The sequence below is a fragment of the Rissa tridactyla genome, chromosome 2, assembly GCF_028500815.1.
Source record: "Rissa tridactyla isolate bRisTri1 chromosome 2, bRisTri1.patW.cur.20221130, whole genome shotgun sequence".
Lineage (NCBI taxonomy): Eukaryota > Metazoa > Chordata > Aves > Charadriiformes > Laridae > Rissa > Rissa tridactyla.
This window is the reverse complement of record NC_071467.1, coordinates 166,788,119-166,807,753: the sequence shown is the minus strand read 5'-3', so window position 1 is coordinate 166,807,753 and position 19,635 is coordinate 166,788,119. Positions and strand designations below refer to the sequence as shown.

General features: G+C 63.1%; 2 protein-coding genes across 3 annotated transcripts in view; both read right to left on the bottom strand.

Annotated features, from left to right (window-relative positions):
• Positions 1-110: 110 nt before the first annotated feature.
• Positions 111-9,782, bottom strand: LOC128906102 (D-threo-3-hydroxyaspartate dehydratase-like). 2 transcript variants are annotated; one of them, XM_054192959.1, is made up of 9 exons: positions 9,489-9,782; positions 8,585-8,653; positions 7,576-7,731; positions 5,633-5,913; positions 3,783-3,969; positions 1,611-1,732; positions 1,309-1,498; positions 1,128-1,233; positions 111-1,039 (listed from the first exon to the last, which is right to left on the bottom strand). In XM_054192959.1, exons 1-9 carry the CDS (start codon positions 9,506-9,508, stop codon positions 950-952), a joined length of 1,221 nt encoding a protein of 406 aa, XP_054048934.1. In that variant the 5' UTR covers positions 9,509-9,782; the 3' UTR covers positions 111-949. The 2 variants fall into 2 exon arrangements, with proteins under 2 accessions (XP_054048934.1, XP_054048935.1); XM_054192960.1 differs by lacking the exon at positions 8,585-8,653.
• Positions 9,783-11,410: 1,628 nt separating this feature from the next.
• NBEAL2 (neurobeachin like 2) overlaps positions 11,411-19,635 on the bottom strand; it is a 30,907-nt gene continuing 22,682 nt past the window's right edge. Inside the window, 23 exon segments of the mRNA XM_054192957.1 lie at positions 11,411-11,570; positions 13,329-13,464; positions 13,562-13,710; positions 13,789-13,950; positions 14,040-14,156; positions 14,252-14,346; positions 14,621-14,793; positions 14,885-14,994; positions 15,103-15,192; positions 15,281-15,397; positions 15,481-15,578; positions 15,654-15,771; positions 15,885-15,994; positions 16,092-16,222; positions 16,304-16,444; positions 16,529-16,653; positions 16,746-16,841; positions 17,822-17,953; positions 17,955-18,157; positions 18,381-18,538; positions 18,623-18,743; positions 18,949-19,073; positions 19,156-19,313. Of these exon segments, the coding sequence (XP_054048932.1) occupies positions 11,466-11,570; positions 13,329-13,464; positions 13,562-13,710; positions 13,789-13,950; positions 14,040-14,156; positions 14,252-14,346; positions 14,621-14,793; positions 14,885-14,994; positions 15,103-15,192; positions 15,281-15,397; positions 15,481-15,578; positions 15,654-15,771; positions 15,885-15,994; positions 16,092-16,222; positions 16,304-16,444; positions 16,529-16,653; positions 16,746-16,841; positions 17,822-17,953; positions 17,955-18,157; positions 18,381-18,538; positions 18,623-18,743; positions 18,949-19,073; positions 19,156-19,313 (2,970 nt within the window). The 3' untranslated portion in view covers positions 11,411-11,465.

The window sequence follows — 19,635 nt, the reverse complement described above, 5'->3', positions numbered from 1 at the left end:
GCCGGACTGGTCCAAACTGGGACAGGGGGGAAGGTGTCCCCTCACCTCCACCGCCTCCCCACGGCCTGTCCCCTCCATGCCCCGGGGGGAAAAGTGTCTGTGAATGGGAAAAGCAGCTTTATTGAGCCCGGTGTGGGGGTGGGTGCGGGGTCTCAGCGCAGGTGCAGGACCCTGGCGTGGGTGCATGGCCCTGGGGGGGATGCAGGACCCTGGCGTGGGTGGGGGATCCCAGCATGGGTGCAGTGTTGGTGTGGGTGCAGGGTCTCCAAGTGGGTTCAGGACCCTGGTGTTTGTGCAGGACCTCGGTTTGCGTGCGGGACCTTGGCATGGGTGCAAGGTCTCAGTGTGGGTGCAGCACCCCAACATGGATACAGGACCTTGGTGGGGTTCCAGGGGCTCTTCATGGGTGCGGGACCCCAGCATGGGTGCAGAGTCTTGGTGTGGGTGCAGCAGGACCCTGGTTTGGGTGCTTGGCCCTGGCGCGGGTGCAGGATGCTGGCATGGGTGTGGGACCCCCAGGATGGGTGCAGGGTCTTGGCATGGGTGCAGGACCTCGGTGCAAGCACAGGATCCCGGCGTGGGTGCACGGCCTCAATATATGGATGCGGGACCACAGCACGGGTGCAGTGTTGGTGTGGGTGCGGAGTCTCCAAGTGGAAGCAGCACCCCAGCATGGGTGAAGCAGCAGCACTCTGGCATGGGTGCAGGGTCTTGGCGTGGGTGCAGGACCTCAGCGTGGGCGCAGGAGGACCCTGGTTTGGTTGCCTGGTCTCCGTGTGGGTGCAGGATGCTGGCATGGGTGTGGGACTCCAGGATGGGTTTGGGACCCCAGGATGGGTGCAGGGTCTTGGCGTGGGTGCAGGACCTCGGTGCGGGCACGGGGTCTCGGCATGGGCGCAACACCCTGGTGTGGGTGCAGGACCCTGGCAGCAGCTCCCTGTTCTCCTCCCTACCAGCCGCGGACGGGGTGCCAGAGCTCCACCACCTTCCCCTCGGCGTGGACGTAGTAGACAGGGTGCATGGCAGCAGTGGCGCAGGCCTGCGGTGGGGAGGGACGCTGAGCTGGCGTGACGGGGGGTCATGGGACATGACGGGGCGTGACGGGGGGTCATGGGGCTGGTACTCACATGGAAGGGGATGAGAGCCAGGATGCTGCCCAACGGGAAGCGCTCAAAGTCCAACCGGCCGTCGATGGCTTCCACTTGCCCGTGCTCCTGCGTCAGCCCCACCAGCCTGGGGGGACACGCCGTCACGTCCCCACCTGTGCGTCCCCTCCCACCACCCACGTCCGCCCCGCACGGTGCTCACCTGAGCTGGGGGTGCCCCTCGATGGTGGCACAGCCCGTGGGCGCTTGGTCACGGCCGTGGAGGCTGAGGGCAGCCCACCCGCAGTCCACCAGCAGCTGGTTGCGGTGAGGGTAGTGACCGATGACCCTGGTGAGGACACGGATGGCCACCTCCTCCGGCTTACAGGAACCCAGCAGGGTCTGCTGAAGGTCTGGGAGAAGAAGGTGCCCAGCCCAGGTTGGGATGCATCCCCGCCCTGGTTGGGGGGCGGGGGGGATGTTGTCACACCAGGGTGGTGGTGATGGTGGTTCCAACCAGCTCACCGTAGAAGAGGTAGTTGCCCGGGTGGAGCTCGGTGAGCTGGGCCATCTCCGGCACTGGGTGGCTGCAGGATGGCGTGGAGCCGATGCTGGCCTGGGGACACGGCACGCCCGCCTGCCGCAGCCTGCTGGCACATGGGACCCTCTGAGTGGCCGGGGAATGGCCAGGGTGGGGGGCATCACCCCCAGGCACCGTGGGGAGTGGGACCAGAGGTGGGTCCGTCGCCCTTGGGTGCCATAGGAACAGGACAGGAGATGAGTCCCGTTATCCCCAGGTGCCATGGGAGTGGGACCAGAGGTGGGTCCATCACCCTTGGTGCCATAAGAGCAAGACCAGAGGTGGGTCCATCACTGCTGGATGCCACAGGAGCAGGACCAGGGGTGAGTCCATCACCCCCAGGCGCCACAGGGAGTGGGACCAGAGGTGGGTCCACCACCCCAGGGTGCCACAGTAGCAGGACTGGAAACAGATCCATCACCAGTGGGTGCCACAGGAGCAGGACGGGAGATGAATCCATCACCCCTCGGTGCCACGGGAGAGGGAATGGAGGTGGTGATGCCTCAGGGAGCCCCAGATGTGCCAGAGAGCCCCCAGATGCAATAGAGAACCCCCAAATGCTCAAGGCAGGGTGCTCCCCCCCCCCCCCCCCGCAGATATGCCAGAGCACATCTCCTGATGGACCTAGGACAGCATCCAGATGTTCCTAGTCATCCCCAGATGTGCCCAGGAGCCCCCAGATGCCCCAGAGACCCACCCAGAAGAGCTGGAGATCCCCCAGATGTGTTTGACTCACTCCCAGATGTGCCCGGAAGATCCCAGATGTGCCACAACACCCCTAGATGTGCTGGAGCTTCCCCCCCAGATGTGCCAGGGCAACCCCAGATGTTTCTGGGAGCTCTCAGATGTACTGGAGACTCCCCAGCTGTGCTGGGGACCTCCCAAGATGTGTCGGGGTACCCCAGATGTGCCTGGGAAATGCCAGATGTGCCAGTGACACCCCCAGATGTTTCTGGGAGCCTCCAGATGTGTCAGACTCCCTCCAGATGTGCTGGAGCCCCACCCCCCTGCCCCGATATGCTGGAGACTCCCCAAGATGTGTGAAAACACCCCCAGATGTTCCTGGGGACCCCCACCCTCCGGATATACTCCCCCCTGCTGTGTCAGAGCACCCCCAGATGTGCCCCGGAGCTCCCAGATGTGACAGAGCACCCCCAGATGTACCTGGGAGCACCCCCAGATGTGCCAGAAACCCCCCAGATGTGCCAGGGACCCGGCCCAGATGTGCCAGAGGCCCCCCCAGATGTGCCAGAGACCCCACAGCTGTTGCAGAGACCCCCTGAGATGTGTCAGGGATCCGAGACACCCCAGATGTGTCAGGGACCCCCCCCCCGATGTGCCAGGGACCCCCCAGGTGTTGCAGAGACCCCCTGAGATGCATCAGGGACCCCCCAGATGTGTCAGGGACCCCGCCCAGATGTGCCAGGGACCCCCCAGGTGTTGCAGAGACCCCCTGAGATGCGTCAGGGACCCCCCAGATGTGTCAGGGACACCCCCCAGGTGTGCCAGGGACCCGCTGACATGTTGCAGAGACCCCCCCGAGACGTGCCAGAGACCCCCCCAGATGTGCCAGGGACCCTTCAGATGTTGCAGAGACATCCCCCCCCCCCCCAGATGTGCCAGGGACCCCCCTTCCCCCTCGATGTGCCTGAGCACCCCAGATGTGTCACAGCACGTCCCCATGCACGGGGGGGGGGGGGGATGGAGGTCCCAGGGGACTCCCCCCCTCCCGCCAAGTAAGAACCATCCGGCAGCAATTCCCTCCAGGATGCAAAACCCCCCTGGGACAAAAGGGGTGGCAAGGGCGGGGGGGGGGGGACACAACAATGACACAGGTCACAACCCGCCACCAAAGCCACATCAAAGGTGACCGGAGATGCCAACATCCCCCTCCGGCTCCCCGGGGGGGCTTTGTAAGGCCCCCTTTTATGGGGGTGATTTGCATTTACAACCAGCCGCTGGGGTGGGGGGGTGGGGGTTTATGAGGTGGGGAAGAGGTGGGGCGGGGAGGGGGGACACACACACCCCACCCCACCCCCCATGGTGGCCAACGTGACACCCTCCCTCCCCCAAAACGACCCCCTTAACCCTGCCCATGCCGGGTTTGGGCCACTCACGCGGTGACGAAGTCGAGCACGGCGGCCGTGGTGGCCCGGGCGATGGCTTGGATGGCGGGGACATCCCGGCAGCCGTAGGTGTCCCCGCAGTGAGCGTAGACCCCCACCAATGTCACCTCCTCCGGTGCCTCCTCGGCAATGGCCCGGGCCAGGGACATGGCACCGGGGTCCGTGGGCCGCACGCCGGCTGCCGGTGGGGAGGAGGGTCCAGACATCATGGGTGGGGGGTGTGTGGGTGTTGGGTGGGGGCGTTTGGTGCCCCAAGTTGGGCGAGATGGTGGGGATAGGGGACAGGGGGGACACGGGGCACCACCTCCCCAATGGAGCAGCCCTGTAGTGGGTGAAAATGGGGTCGGGGGGGCTTAAATGTCCCATCCTGGGGGCTTTGGGCCATCTCTGCCCCATGGCACAGACTTCAAGAATGACTTTTTTTGGGAGGGGTCTTAAATGTCCCATCCTGGTTGAGCTGGTGGGTCTGGGGGCACATGGGGCATCCCTCCCCATGGAGCATCCCTGTGATGGGTGGGTGAAGATGGGAGTTGAGGGGACTTAAATGGGCCATCCTAGTAGAGATGGTGGTTCTGGGGGCTTGAGGTTGATGGAGCATGGAGCATCCATCCCCAGTGGAGCATCCTTGGATAATGACTTTGGGAGGGGTCTTAAATGTCCCATCCTTGTTGGAGATGGTGGGTCTGGAGGCTTGGGGAGGACATCCCTTCCCATGGGACATCCCTTCCCATGGAGCATCCCTTCCCATGGAGCATCCTTGAAGAATGACCTTTGAAGAGGCATCTTGAATGCCCCATCCTGGCTGAGATGGTGGGTCTGGGGGCTTGAGGGTGATGGGGCATGGAGCAACCATCCCCAAGGGAGCATCCTTGGATAATGACTTTGGGAGGGGTCTTAAATGCCTCAACCTTGTTGGAGATGGTGGGGCTGGGGGAGGACATGGAACATCCCTTCCCATGGAGCATCCTTGAAGAATGACTTTGAGGGGGGGCGGAAATGCCTCGTCCTGGTTGAGATGGTGGTTCTGGGGGCTTGAGGTTGATGAGGCATGGAGCATCCATCCCTAAAGGAGCATCCTTGAATAATGACTTTTGGGAGGTGGGGGTTAAATGCCCCAACCTGGTTGGAGATGGTGGTTCTGGGGGCCTGAGGCTGGTGGGGCATGGAGCATCCATCCCCAAAGGAGCATCCGTGATATTGACTTTTGGAGGGGGCTTAAACGTCCCATCCTGGTTGGAGCTGATGGGTCTGGGGGCTTGGGGAGGACATGGAACATCCCTTCCCATGGAGCACCCTTGAAGAATGACTTTTGAGGGGGAGGGGTCTTGAATGCCCCATCCTCGTTGAGATGGTGGTTCTGGGGGCTTGAGGTTGATGGGACATGGAGCATCCATCCCTAGTGGCGCATCCTTGAATAATGACTTTTGGGGGGGGGGGTCTAAAATGCCCCATCCTGGTTGGAGATGGTGGAGCTGGGGGTTTTGGGGGGACGTCTCTCCCCATGGAGGAGGGAGACAGTATTCTGGTTGGAGATAGTAGGTCTAGGGCACTGGGGAGGACATGGAACATCCCTTCCCATGGAGCATCCTTGAAGAATGACTTTGGGGGGAGGAGGGGGGGGGGGCGCTGAAATGCCCCATCCTGGCTGAGATGGTGGGGCTGGGGGGAACACGGAGCATCCCACCCCCCTGAGCATCCTAAGGATGGATGAAAACACCCTTGGGGAAGACACCACCTCTGCATTCCCCCCCCCCCCCCCAACTCTGCAGCACCCCAGGCACTGGTGGGATTTGGGGGGCTATTTTTTTGGGGGGGAGGATGTGTGGGGGGGAGTCACCTACCCCTGCCGTTGCCGCAGTCGAGCTTGAGCCAGACGAGCCAGCGCTTGCCGGGGGGCAGCGGGCGCCGGCGCAGGAGGGCCAAGGCCTGGGGGCTGTCGAGGAGGAGCTGGAAGGCTTGAAGGCGTTGGGCCAGGGCGGCGCATTCCTCCAGCCGCCCCCCCGGCAGCGGGTAAGCGTAGAGGATGTCATCGAACCCCCCCGCCGCGAAAAAACGAGCTTCGGCCAAGGTGGAGACCACGATGCCCCGGCGGGTGCCACCCGTCGCCAGCTCGGCACCTTCTCTGGGGGGGGGGGGGGGGGGCGGGTGTGGGGTGTGAGGGGGCGATGGTGGGGGTGCTGGGAGGGGAAGGTGAGGGGGTGCTGGGGGGAGGATGGGGAGTGCTGGGGAGGATGCTGGGGGGATGCTGGAGGGATACTGGGGATGCTGGTGTAGAAAGTGGGGGGATTCTGGGGGGATACTGGAGGGATACTGGGGATGCTGGTGTAGAAAGTGGGGGGATTCTGGGGGGATACTGGAGGGATACTGGGGATGCTGGTGTAGAAAGTGGGGGGATTCTGGGGGGGGGGGAAGGTGAGGAGATGCTGGGAAGGATGGGGGGGGCGATGCTGGGGGGACGCTGGGGAGTGCTGGGGAGGAAGGTGGGGGGATACTGGAGGGATGGGGGGGATGCTGGTGTAGAAGGTGGGAGGACGCTGAGGAGGAAGGTGAGGGGATGCTGGGGGGATACTGGGGGGGGATGTTGGGGAAGACATGGGGGGGGGTTCTGGGGAGGGAGGTGGGGGGATACTGGGGGGATGCTGGGGATGCTGGTGTAGAAGGTGAGGAGGATGCTGGGGAGGAAGGTGGGGGGATACTGGGGGAGATGTCGGGGATGCTGGTGTAGAAAGTGGGAGGATGTTGGGGAGGAAGGTGGGGGGATACTGGAGGGATGCTGGGGGGGCATGCTGGGGGGGGATGCTGGGGGGTTTCTGGGGAGGAAGTTGGGGGGATACTGGAGGGATGCTGGGGATGCTGGTGTAGACGGTGAGGAGGATGCTGGGGAGGATGCTGGAGGGATACTGGGGATGCTGGTGTAGAAGGTGGGGGGATGCCGAGGAGGAAAGCGAGGGGATACTGGGGGGGATACTGGGAGGGGGATGTTGGGGAAGATGCCGGGGGGGGTTTCTGGGGAGGAAGGTGGGGGGATACTGGGGGGATGCTGGGCACACTGGTATAGAAGGTAGGAGGATGCTGGGGGGAAGGTGAGGTGATGCTGGGCGGGAAGGTGGAGGGATACTGGGAGCGATACTGGGGGGGATACTGGGGGGGGATGCTGGGGGGAAGGAAGGTGAGGGGTGCTGAGGGCGGGGCTCGGGGGGGTGCTGGAAGGATGCTGGAGCGATGATGGGGGGGATGCTGGTGTGGAAGGTGAAGGGATACTGGGTGGATGCTGGGCAGGAAGGTGGAGGGACGCTGGGAGGGATACCGGGAGGATGCTGGAGGGATGATGGGGGGGGAATGTTGGTGTAGAAGGTGGGGGGATGCTGGGGGGGGGGGGGGGAAGTGAGGGGATGCCGGAGGGATGCTGGGGGGAAGGCGGAGGGATGCTGGGAGGGCTACTGGGGGGGACGCTGGGGGCAATATGGGGGGGGATGCTCAGGGGGAGAATGGGGGGATGGTGGAAGGGATACTGGGAGGTTGCTGGAGGGATGCTGGGGGAGATGCTGGGATTCTGGGGGGGGGGAGATGGGGGGGTGCCCAGGGGGAGGGTGTGTGTGGGGGATGCTGGAGGGGAAGATGGGGGATGCTGAGGGGATGCCAGGGGGGGTACTGGGATGTTGCTGGAGGGATGCTGGGGGAGATGCTGGGATTCTGGGGGTGGGGGGAGACGGGGGATGCTGGGGGAGGGCGTGATGGGAGATTCTGGTGCGGGTGGTGGTGGTGGTGGGGGGGGGACACTCACAGTGTCTTGTGGGTTTTGACGTGGGGGCGCAGGCGGAGGCCCAGGGCCTGGCAGCGCTCCCGCATGCGCTCGGCGTTGCGCCGCACAGTCGCCTGGTCCAGGGTCAGCGCCGGGGTGGGCAACTGCTCCAGGGGGGCTCCTAGCCACCTGCTGGTGCTGCGGAGGGGGGGGCACAGGGAGCAGGAAGGGGGGGAGCCTGCCCTGCACCCTCTCCCCCTCCCCAAAAAAAACCCCTGCACCCATCCTGCACCCACACCTGTGGGCACGGAGGTGGCAGCTGGGGGTCCCTGTGCCCTGGGAGGTGGGGGGGGGGGGGCTGTGGGGTGGGGGGTGATGGGCTGGGCCCCCCCCACCGTGGGACCCAGCAGCGAGGGGTGGTTTGGGTGGGGGCGGTGCTTGGCAGCCCGGGGGTGTGTGTGTGTGTGTGTGCCCCCCCCCCACTCGGCAAAAATCTGGGGGTTCCCTCGGTCTCGGCAGGACACTGGGACATCTGGGACTGGGACACGTGGGAGCGGGACATCTGGGTCACCTGGGACAGGGACACCAGGACTGGGACAATTGGGACTGGGAAACCGGGGACTGGGACACATGGGACTGGGACATCTGGGACTGGGACGTGTAGGATTGGGACATCTGGGGCACCTGGGACAGGGATATCTGGGACTGGGAAACCTGGGACCGGAACACATGGGACTGGGACATCTGGGTCACATGGGACTGGGACACCAGGATCACCTGGGACAGGGACACTGGGAACAGAGAGACCTGGGACTGGGAAACCTGGGACAGGGACACCTGGGACTGGGAAACCTAGGACTAGGACACCTGGAACAGGGACACCTGGACTTGGGACGTATGGGTCTGGGAAACCTGTGACTGGATCACCTGGGAGAGGGACATATGGGATTGGGATATATGGGACAGGGACACCTAAACCTCCATGGGACTGAGACACCTGGGACTGGGACACATGGGATAGGGATGTATGGGACAGGGACACTTGAGTTACTTGGGATGGAGATACTGGAAACAGAGACATATGCGACCGGGACACCTGGGACTGGGAACACCTGGGATACTGGGAACAGGGACACCTGGAACTGGAACATATGGGACAGGGACACCAGGAACAGGGACACTTGGGAGTGGGACCTACTGGAATGGGAAACCTGGGACCGGGACACCTGGGTCACCCTGAGACGGGAACACTGGGAACAGGGATGCCTGTGACTGGGAAACCTGGGACTGGGACCTACGGGAATGGGAAACCTGGGACCGGGACACCTGGGTCACCCTGGGACGGGAACACTGGGAACAGGGATGCCTGGGACTGGGAAACCTGGGACTGGGACACCGGGGACTCAGACACATGGGACCCGGAAAGCTGGGGCACCTGGGACAGGGATGCTGGCACAGGGACACCTGGATAACATGGGATAAGGACACTGGGAACAGGGACATCTGGGACTGGGAAACCTGGGTCACTTGGGATGGAGATACTGGAAAGAGAGACGTATGGGACCAGGACACCTGGGACTGGGACACCTGGATCACCTGAGACAGGGATGCTAGGAACAGGAACACTGGGATTGGGACCTATGGGAATGGGGAACCTGGGACTGGGACACCCAGGTCGTCTGGGATAAGGACACTGGGAACAGGGATGCCTGGGACCAGGAAACTGGAAACTGGGCCACCTGGGACTGGGACACATAGGACTGGGCCACCAAGGCCACCTGGGCCCAGGACACGGGGACAGTGACACCTTCCCAGTTCCAGGTGGGATGGTGACACCCGGATCCTCTGGCGGGGTGACCTTGGTGTCCCCACCCAGACCCAGGGCACCCACCGCAAGGCTGTCCGGGGCGAAGATCCTGGTGGCACCCAGAGCACCCATCCCTCCCCCTGCCCACCTGTCCGTCCGTCCGTCCATCCCTCCGTCCGGTGCCGCGGCTGCTCCTGGCTCGGCCTCCGGTGGCTCTGGTGGCCCCTCTGGTGCCCGCTCCACGTGACGCCGTGGGCACCCGCAGCCAGCCTTGGCCGGGGACAGAGGTCGCTGCCGGCCGTGGGGCCCCCCCGGGGGTGGCAGGGCCAAGGGAGGACACGGGCGCTGTGGCTGGGGACACTCAGCCTCCCCGGGACAGCACGGGGACAGCCTGCCAGCTCCCTGGGGACAGTGGCTGGCTCCAGAGCCCCGTGGGGGAACAAGGAAGGCTGGCTGAGACCTGGCGTGCTCGTGCTACATGTGCACGGGGCTGCTGAGATCCCCCATGCTCGTGACACGTGGGTGCCTGGCTGCTGAGACCTGGCACGTTCGTGACACGTGGGCACAGGGTTGCTGAGGGCTGAGGCCGCACGTGCTCGTGACACGTGCACACAGGGTTGCTGAGAGCCCAGCTGCCCTGAGCTCATGACACGGGGGCACAGGGCTGCTGAGACCCCCCACACTCGTGACACGGGGGGCACGGGGCTGCCGAGACCCCCCCAGACTCATGACACAGGGCTGCATGGCTGCTGAGACTGCGCCACCCCCATGACATGTCGGTACACAGCTGCTGAGACCACCCGACGCTCGTGACGTGGGTGCACAGCTCCTGAGACACGTTCCCCGCCCCCCCCCCCCCCCAAATTGTGACACATGGGTACAGGGCTGCTGAGACCCCCCCACACTCATGACATGGGTACAGGGCTGCTGAGACCCCCCACACTCATGACATGTTGCCGCATGGCTGCTGAGCCCCTTGTGCTTGCGACTGGTGAGTGCACACCTGCTGAGACCCCCCCCCTTCCCCCCCCACTCATGACACGAGTACACAGCTGCTGAGACCTGTCCCCCCCCCACCCAATTTGTGACACATGGGTGTACAGTTGATGAGACACCCCCCCCCCCCCCCAACACTTGTGACATGTGGCTGCTGAGACCTCCCCCACGCTTGTGACACAGGGGGATAGGGCTGCTGAGAACCGCCACACTCATGACATGTGGGAACACAACTCCTGAGACACCCCCGCCACTTGTGACACAGGGGTGCATGGCTGCTGAGACCCTCCGTGCTCGTGACATGGAGGTGCCTGGCTGCTGAGACCCCCCCACACTCGTGACATGTCAGTGTCTGGCTGCTGAGACCCCCCCACACTCGTGACATGTCAGTGTCTGGCTGCCGAGACCCTCTCCACGCTCATGACATGGAGGTTCCTGGCTGCTGAGAGCTCACACACTCGTGACATGTCAGTGTCTGGCTGCTGAGACCTCACACACTCGTGACACATTTGTCCCCACGTTCCACGCTGGCAGACGCACCAGAGGGGGGGGGGTGACATGGGGAGGGGGACACAGCAGAGGGCGGGGGGGGAGGGGGGGCGGGCAGACAAGGGCCTCGCACACGTTTATTTCCCATAGATATATTATTATTAATTTTCCTTTTTTTTTTTTCTCTTTTTTTTTTTTTTTTTTTTTTTATGTAAAAGACCTAAAAACGGATAGAAAAAAAGGGGTGAGGGGGGGGGACACACACACACCGTCCGGCTCCTGGCCAGCGGGCATGGCTGGGGGGCAGGGGGGGACACGACGACACACACGACGACATGGCACCCCCCTTCCCAGCGAGGGGTCCCCGCCTCCTCCTCGCCCCCGTCCCTCCGCGGGAATCGGGGGGGGGGACACCCCCCTAAAATTGGGGTGGGGGGGGTGGGGCTGGATAAGGCCACGGGCGAGGGGCTGCGCAGGCAGAGCGTGGGGCTCTCCGGCATGCCCCTCCCCTCCCCCCCCACACCCCCCCCCTCCGCCAAATTTGGGGGGCGGTGGGGGGGTGTCATCCCCCCCCCCCCCGTCTTTCCGCGCCCAGGGGGTGCAGGACACCCTGGGTGGGGGGTGGGTGGTGGGTGCCAGCCTAGGACTTGCCCTCGGGGGGGTTGTATTCCGTCTCGCCCGCCGACACCTGGGAGATGCGGCGCGTGGAACGCCACAGCCGCCGGTGGAACTGGCCCGGCCGCACCTGGGCGAGGGGTGGGGTGGGGTGGGGTGGGGGAGTGGGGGGTCATGAGCACGGACCCCACGTCCCCAGCCCGGCCCACGTCCCTTTCTGAATCCTCATCCCCTTCCCCAAGACCAGCCTCTTCTCCATGCCATTCTCATCCCCTTCTCCATCCCCTTCCAGATCCCCATCCCCTTCCAGATCCCCATCCTTATTCCCTCCTTCATCCCCATTCTTCATCCCCTTCTCCATCTCCACCCCCTTCCAGATTCCCGTCCCCTTTCTCCATCTTCATCCTCTTCTCCATCCCCATCCTCATCCCACTCTTCATCCTCATCCCCTTCTCCATCCTCATTCCTCATCCCATTCCAAATCTCCATCCACTTCTCCATCCCCGTCCTTATTCCCTTCTTCATCCCCATCCCCTTCTCCATCTTCCTCCTCTTTTCCATCCCAATTCTCTTCCAACTTGCCATCTGCCTCTCCATCTCCATCCCACTCTTCATCTTCATCCCCTTCCAAATCCTCATTCACTTCTCCATCCCCGGCCTTATTCCCTTCTTCATCCCCTTCTGCATCCCCATCCCCTTCTCCATCTTCATCCTCTTCTCCATCCCAATTCCCTTCCAACTTGCCATCTGCCTCCCCATCCTCATCCCACTCTTCTTTCTCATCCCCTTCTCCATCCCCATCTCCGTCCCCATCCTCACCCCACTCTTCATCTTCATCCCCTTCCAAATCCTCATCCACTTCTCCATCTCCATCCTTATTCCCTTCTTCATCCCCATCCTCTTCTCCGTCACTATCCTCATCCTCTTCCCAGATCCCCATCTCCTTCCAAATGTCCACTTGCTTCCCCGTCCCCTTCCAAATCCCTGTCCTCATTCCCTTCTCCATCCCTGTTCCCTTCCAAACGCCCACCACCCTCAGCCTCTTCCCCATTATCATCCACGTCACCTTCCAACCCCCTTTCTTTTCTCCATCCACACTCAACCCCTTCCTCATCCCCATCCCTTCTCCCATTGCCATCCCCTTCTCCACCTCCATCCCCTTTCCCTTCCCCATCCCCACCCTCCACACCCTTCCTCATCTCCATCTCCACCCCCTTCCCCTTCCCTATTTCCACCTCCATCTTCACCCCCATCCCCTTCCCTACATCCATCACCATTTCCATCTCCATCCCCCTCTCCACCTCCACCTCCATTCCCACCATCTCCACCTCCATCCCATTCCCATCACCATCTCCACCTGCATCACCATCTCCACCTGCATCCCCATCCCCACCGTCTCCACCTCCATCCCCTTTCCCCATCCCCACCTCCATCTCCTTCCCCATTTCCATCACCATCTCCACCTCCACCATCTCCATCCCCCTCTCCACCTCCACCTGCATCCCCATCCCCACCCTCCATCCCCTTCCCCATCCCCACCTCCATCTCCACCATCTCCACCCCCATTTACACCACCACCTGCACCCCCATCCCCACCTCCATCCCCTTCCCCATCACCACCTCCATTCCCTTCCCCATCACCATCTCCACCTCCACCATCTCCATCCCCTTCCCCACCTCCATCCCCTTCCCCACCTCCATTCTTCATCCCCATCTCCTCTCTTTCCCATATCCCTTTCCCATATCTCCCCCACCCCACCTCTGTCCCCCTCTGCTCTGGAGACCAAGGAGGACATGCAAAGGTCCCCAGCCCAGCAGCACCCAGTGGCCATTGAGGCATGACACCTCCCCAGTCCCACCACCACCTGGGGTGGGGGTCCACGCTCACCTCAGCGGGCTGCCCAGCCCCCACCACGATGAGCTTGCCATCCTCCAACCCCACCAAGATGTGACTCTTCTCCTTGGTGACGGACACGCTGTGGACGGGCACCCGCATGGGCATGGGGGGCACGGCCGCCCTGAGGCTGTGAGAAGATGAGTGGTGGGATGGGATCCCTTGAACCTCTTCCAGGCACCCCAAAGGGGTGGTTTTGGTGGGACAAGGTGGGTGGCGTCCCTCACCTCTGGAGGTCACGGATCTCCAGCCCGCACTGCATGGTCCCCAGCACCACGAACTCCTCCGTCAGGCACATGGCCGTCACCTCCTCGTCCAGCGGGACAGAGGAGAGGTGCTTCCCGTTCACCGAGTAGAGGTGCAGCGCAAACCTGTCCTGAAAGACAGAGCAAAGACGGGAGGACACACACGCTGACGGTGACGAGGGAGGGGACACCGGGACACCTGGCCATACCTTCAAGCAGGCTCGTTGACCTACGGCGGTCTGGGCGACCACCTGCCCCTCCGGCCCCACGGCCAGGTGGGAGAGGACGGTGGGGGGCGAGCTCTCGCCAGGCGGCCGCAGGGATCGGATGAAGAGACCTCGGCGGATGGTGTGGATGATGATGGTGCCGTCCTATGGGAAGGAGGGGACGTGGAGTGGTGAGGGTGGCACTGCCCACCGTGCCACCCATCCCATCATCCACCCCACCAACCCAAGCTCACCTTGGAGCCCGACACTGCCATGTCCAGCTCGGTGCTGATGGCCACACACGTCACCTCGGCGTCGTGGCCGTACAGGACCTGGACAGGTTTGGGAGCCAAGCCGCAGGAAAACCCACCCTGGCGTTGGGGACATGGGGACCTCAGTGACCTGGTGGCAGCACCCACCATGAGCTCCCCTTGGCTGGAGCACGGGGTAAGGGTCAACCACCTACCTGCTGTAGGACCTGCCACACCATGCAGGTGGTGTCCCGGGACCCAGAAATGAGGTAGATGCCGCAGAGGTCAAGCGCCAGGCAGGTGACAACATCTGTGACACCCAGAGGGACACCATGAGCTGCTGGTCCCATCCCACCGTGCTCGGCACCCTGACTCCACGGGATGGCACCAAGATGGGGTTTGGGGTCTGGAGATGTTGCTAACCCTCACCCCAGCCCAGCTCTGCGATGGAGCCTGGACCATGCCCAGAAGATGGGGGACACTGGGAGATGTCCCCTGCCCTCTCTTATATCTCCTGCCTCCCGCCATGGCCCTAGAAACCCATCGAGGCATCATTGGACCTTCATCACCAGAGGAGGACATACCTATGTGCCTGGTGATGTGCCCAACAACCTTCCCTTTGGCCAGTGAGGTGACGCGGAGGCTGTTGTCCCAATGTCCCCCACTGAAGAGCAGCTTCCCGTCGGGGGACACGGCCAGCGTGCGGGAGCAGAGATCCGCGCCGGGGGCGAAGGGGCCCTGCAGGAAACGCTGGGTCCTGGTGGGGAGGGACATGGGAAGGTGGCAGAGCCACAGGTGGGCTGGTGGCACCTTTGGGGACCATCCCCGAGGACCACGCATCAGCTCACTTTGCATTGGAGACGGTGGGGTCTTTGGTGAAGCTGAAGTAGTTGGAGATGTTCTTGTCGTAGGGTAACCAGTTATGGGTCCCCAACAAGCCGTTGGCACTCACAGTGACCTGGGCAGAGATGGAGATGGAGGTGACACAGCTCCCACCACTGGAGGCCTCCTGGGGTTGGGTCCTGGCATGCGGCATGCACCCATGCCTCAGTTTCCCTGCACTCACCAGGACATCGGGTGATCCCTGAGTGATGAAGGAGTGCGCCTGGTTCTTGGGGACCACGGCTTGCACCAGGGCCACCCCATCGCTGATGCCCTGCGGGGAGACAACATCTGGTGGGCACCCTCCTGGCCACCACCATCCCCCAAGTCCTAGCCAGGGACGCCCCTGGGATTGTCCTGACCTCCACAAAGAAGGACTTGAGCTGGTCCAGGTTCTCAAAGATGTTGGGTGAGCGGGTGTCGAGGCGGGCCAGCCTCTGGGCAGCGCTCTCTGCGGACAGCCGGGCGGGATGGGGTTCCTGGGGGAGGGACGAGGGAACCCATGAGAAGGGAGGTGGCCCCCCGAAAGGGGCTATTATTTGGGGATGGGGGTATGAGCTACCTTGAGCAGCTGGCAGGGCGTCTGCCCAAAGTTGCTGATGATGCCCTCCAAAGCCTTCCTCTGTGTCTCATCAGCGATGGCGTCCAGGTCCACGGCCCCTGAGGATGGAGATGGTCATGGGGGGCCACCTAGCAGGTGCGCCCCGCCCCCCATCTCCCTGCCCCACAGCTCACCCTCGTAGGTGCAGTAGTAGAAGACGTTGAGGGCCTCCACAGCGGCCGGGCCTCGTTGCTTGTACCCAAAAATAAGGTCAATCCACTCGTGGAGGTGGGCTGAGACATACTCTGACTCCTGTCCAAGGATAGGGTATCAGGGTGGGCCAGGAATGCCCACCACCGCCCTGTAACGACCCCCGCAAAGGGGTGGGAGCAGAGGAGAGGTTGGGATGAGCTGCACCATCTCACCAGGGCTTTGCGGTGCTGGTAGATGAAGTCCTCACGGGAATGCGCCCACCGGGGCAGCACCACGTCACCCACCTTCTCGTTGGAGAGCTGCAGGCAGCCCAGGTCGAAGCCTGCAGGCAGGAGCAGGCAGGGGGTGAGGGACACCCAACCCCCACCATGCTCCCATGGGTGCTGTCCCCATGGTGGGCATGATGGGTACCCCCTTACCGTTCTGGTTCTCCAGGAACTCAGGGAAGTAGAAGAACTCTGGGATGAGCTCCTTGACGTCCACGGGGTTCTCCATGCGGGCTTGCCATGCCGCTGGCACCGAGTGGAACTGCCGGTCCGAGCAGTCAAACCTGGTGGCACAGGACACCCGGTTGGAGCCCACTCGTCCCCCTCGATGTCCCCTCCCCGGGGTCTACCCCCTGGGCGCCCACCTGCCGCTCTGCAGCTGGATGTGGAGGGTGGTGAAGGGCTCGGTGCGGATCAGGTAGTGCATGACGCCCGCCGCGTTGGAGTAGTGCGTGCCGTAGTGGAACTTGTCTACGGTGCCCGTGGGGTCCTCGAAGCTCTCGTACCTGGGGGTGAGGTCAGGGGGTGTCCACCGGGAGCCAGCCAGGCTCTCCCCGCATCCCCCGTCCCTCATTTTTGGGGACACTCACTTCTCCTTCACGTCCCGGGCGTGCCGCTCGTTGGCCACCCCGATGGGCTTGGACAGGTCCCGAAACACGGCTGGGTTGGTGAGGTCGAGGGTCTCTGAGATGTAATCCCGCAGGATCCAGGGGAACTGGGTGGAGGCGGGAGGTGGGTGAGGTTGGGGGGGGGGGAGGGGGGTCCCAGGCTCGCTGGGGGGATGTTGGGGGGGGACATGGGGCTCACCACGGGGTACTGGGAGAGGTCGTTGTAGGTGCGCCCCGCGATCGTGTTCAGCTGCATGAGGTACTCGAAGTTGGAGATCTCCCGCAGGACCCATTTCTGGAGGGAAGGGAGGGTGGCTGAGACGGGCTCGGGGTGGGGAGGGGCAGGAGAGGGGGCAGACACCCCCACCCCATGGTTATTCCTGTCCCATGGCCATCCTTTGTCCCAGACCATCCCTGGCACCACAGCCGTCCCTGGTCTCATAGTCATACCCATCCCACGACCATCTCTGGTCCCAAGGCCATCCCTATCTCACGACCATCTCTGGTCCCACAGCCATCCCTGGTCTCGGATCACCCCTTGTCCCATGGATGTTGCCACCCCATGGCTGTCCCTGGTCCCATGGCCATCTTAGGTCCCACAGCCATCCCCATTCTGTGGCTATCCCTGGTCCCATGGCCACCCCTGGACCCGTGGCCACCCTTGGTCTCAGATCATCCTTGGTCCCATGGATGTTCCTACCCTGCAGCCATCCCTGGTGCCATAGGCATCTTAGGTCCCACAACCATCCCCATCCTGTAGCCATCCCTGGTCCCATGGCCATCCCCGGTCCCATGGCCATCCCCGGTCCCATGGCCATCAGTCCCAATGGTCCCACAGTCATCTCCAACTCATGGCCATCCCTGGTCCCACGGTCATCTTCATCCCATGGCCATCACCAGTCCCATGACCATCCCTGGTTCCACAGTCATCTTCATCCCATGGCCATCCCTGGTTCCACCGTCATCTCCAACCCATGGCCATCCCTGGTCCCACGGTCATCTTCATCCCATGGCCATCACCAGTCCCATGACCATCCCTGGTTCCACAGTCATCTTCATCCCATGGCCATCCCTGGTTCCACCGTCATCTCCAACCCATGGCCATCCCTGGTCCCACAGTCGTCTTCATCCTATGGCCATCCCCGGTCCCACGGCCACCCCTGGTCTCATGATCATCTCCAACCCATGGCCATCCCCATCCCACGCTGGCACCCTCCCCTTTGCCATCTGGGAAGGGGAGATATGGGGTGGGAGTGGGCAAGGCGGGGCTGGTACCTGCGTGAGCCCTGAGGCTTTCAGCAGCTCCTGGGGCGAGCGGCTGCCGAAGTAGATCTGGCTGGGGGGACGCAGGCCAAGGATGCAGGAGTACACCTTGTTCCTCACCTAGGGGGATGGAGGGAAGGACGTGGAGCGGCCAGAACCTGGGCAGTGCTGCATCCCCTGGGGGGTCCTGGGTGGGGGGAAAGGGTGTCACCACCTTTTTTTTGAAGTTGAGGAAGTAGTTGGCTTGGTCGATGAAGAAGAGCTCGAGCGCGGAGCGGCGCAGGTTGTAGCGACGCAGGTGGACTTCGCGCAGGTGGGACAAGGGGCGCTTGAAGTCGTAGCCGATCCCTGACGAGAGAGGGGGGCAAAAAGCCCTGTGGACGTCACTGTCCACCTGGACCCCCAATTCCTGAAGCAGGGATGGGGGCCAGCATCACGCTGGGGCTGGGAGAAGCCCACGCCCAAAACAACCAGCACCCGGCGTAATAGGCTTCTGGAGGAGATGGGTTGGGTGGGGGGTTCCTCACCCCACCTGGCTGCAGGGACCCCCCCAAGGAGCACATGCTGTTACCTCCCTCCGTCTCCTCCTTCTCGCTGCTGCCATCGTAGAAGTAGACATGCTGTGTCGTCACCTCCAGGCGGCCGGGGACAACGGCCACTGTCGTGATGAGTTCGCAGTCCTCTGAGACCACCAGCTTCTCCCGCTGGTTCTGCTCCTTGGGCTCAGCCCTGGGTGACACCAGGGGTGAGGAGAACCAGGTGACACCCCAGCCCAGGTGAGCCAGTGCCATGGGAGGGGATGGGGTCACTCACTGGTTGTCCAGGACGGGGAGGTCCTCCTCGGCCAGTTGGTCATCCTCCAGCTCGCTCACCTTGGCCTCCTTGGCCATGGCGAGTGGGAGGGACTCGGTGGGGTTGTGGAGGTGGTCGGCTCCTGAAATGAAGAGGGGGTCAGCAGCCTCTCCTGGCCCCCTACAGCTAGGGGACAAGTCCTGCAAAGGGCCTCCATCCCATCCCCAACTCCAACAGGGTCCATGGCAGTTCCCAGCTCAACCCCACCACGTGCATCCAACCGGTGGTATCCCCTTGCCCACAGCATGTGGGGGGACTCCTGGGTGCCCCATTCCCATCAGTCTCACCCAAGTTGTCCCGTAGGGCGCTGGCCTCCAAGTGTTGGTCGAAATTCAGGTTAGGCACCAGCTTCAACCTCATCCGAGAATAGGTCTCGGCGCTTGACAGCTTCCAGCGAACCTCTGGTGGGTTCCTGTGGGGTAGGTGGGGGTGAGGCACACCAGGGACCCCCAGTTGTGCCACCCCTCCCTGGGGAGCGAGGCGGGGGGGCTCACCGGTCAGCCCAGGCAGAGCGGGGCGAGGTGAGGAGGCGGCACAGGGACCGCCACTGCTTCAGCACGGTGCCGTGGTGGTTGTTGGCTTGCTTGAGCACGTTGGCGTGCCGGGCGTTTTCTGCCTTGGAGCGTTTTGCCGCTGGCTCCAGCACCAGCTCCTGCCAAGGGAACAGGAGAATGAAGTGACAGCAGGGCTGGGGTTCGGGGACATTCCCGAGGTGAGGAGCATGTCCATGGGGTGACATCCCTGGGGCAAGGAGAACGTCGCCAGGATGATGTACTTGGGGTGAGGAGCACATCCCCGGGATGATGTTCCTGGGATGAGGAGCACGTCCCCAGAACAACGTCCCCAGGATGAGGAGCACTTCACAAGGGCAATGTCCCCAGGGTAAGGAGCATGTCCCCAGGATGACATCCCCAGGGTGAAGAGCACATCCCCAGGATTAATGTCTCCAGGGTGAGGAACATATCCCTGGAGTG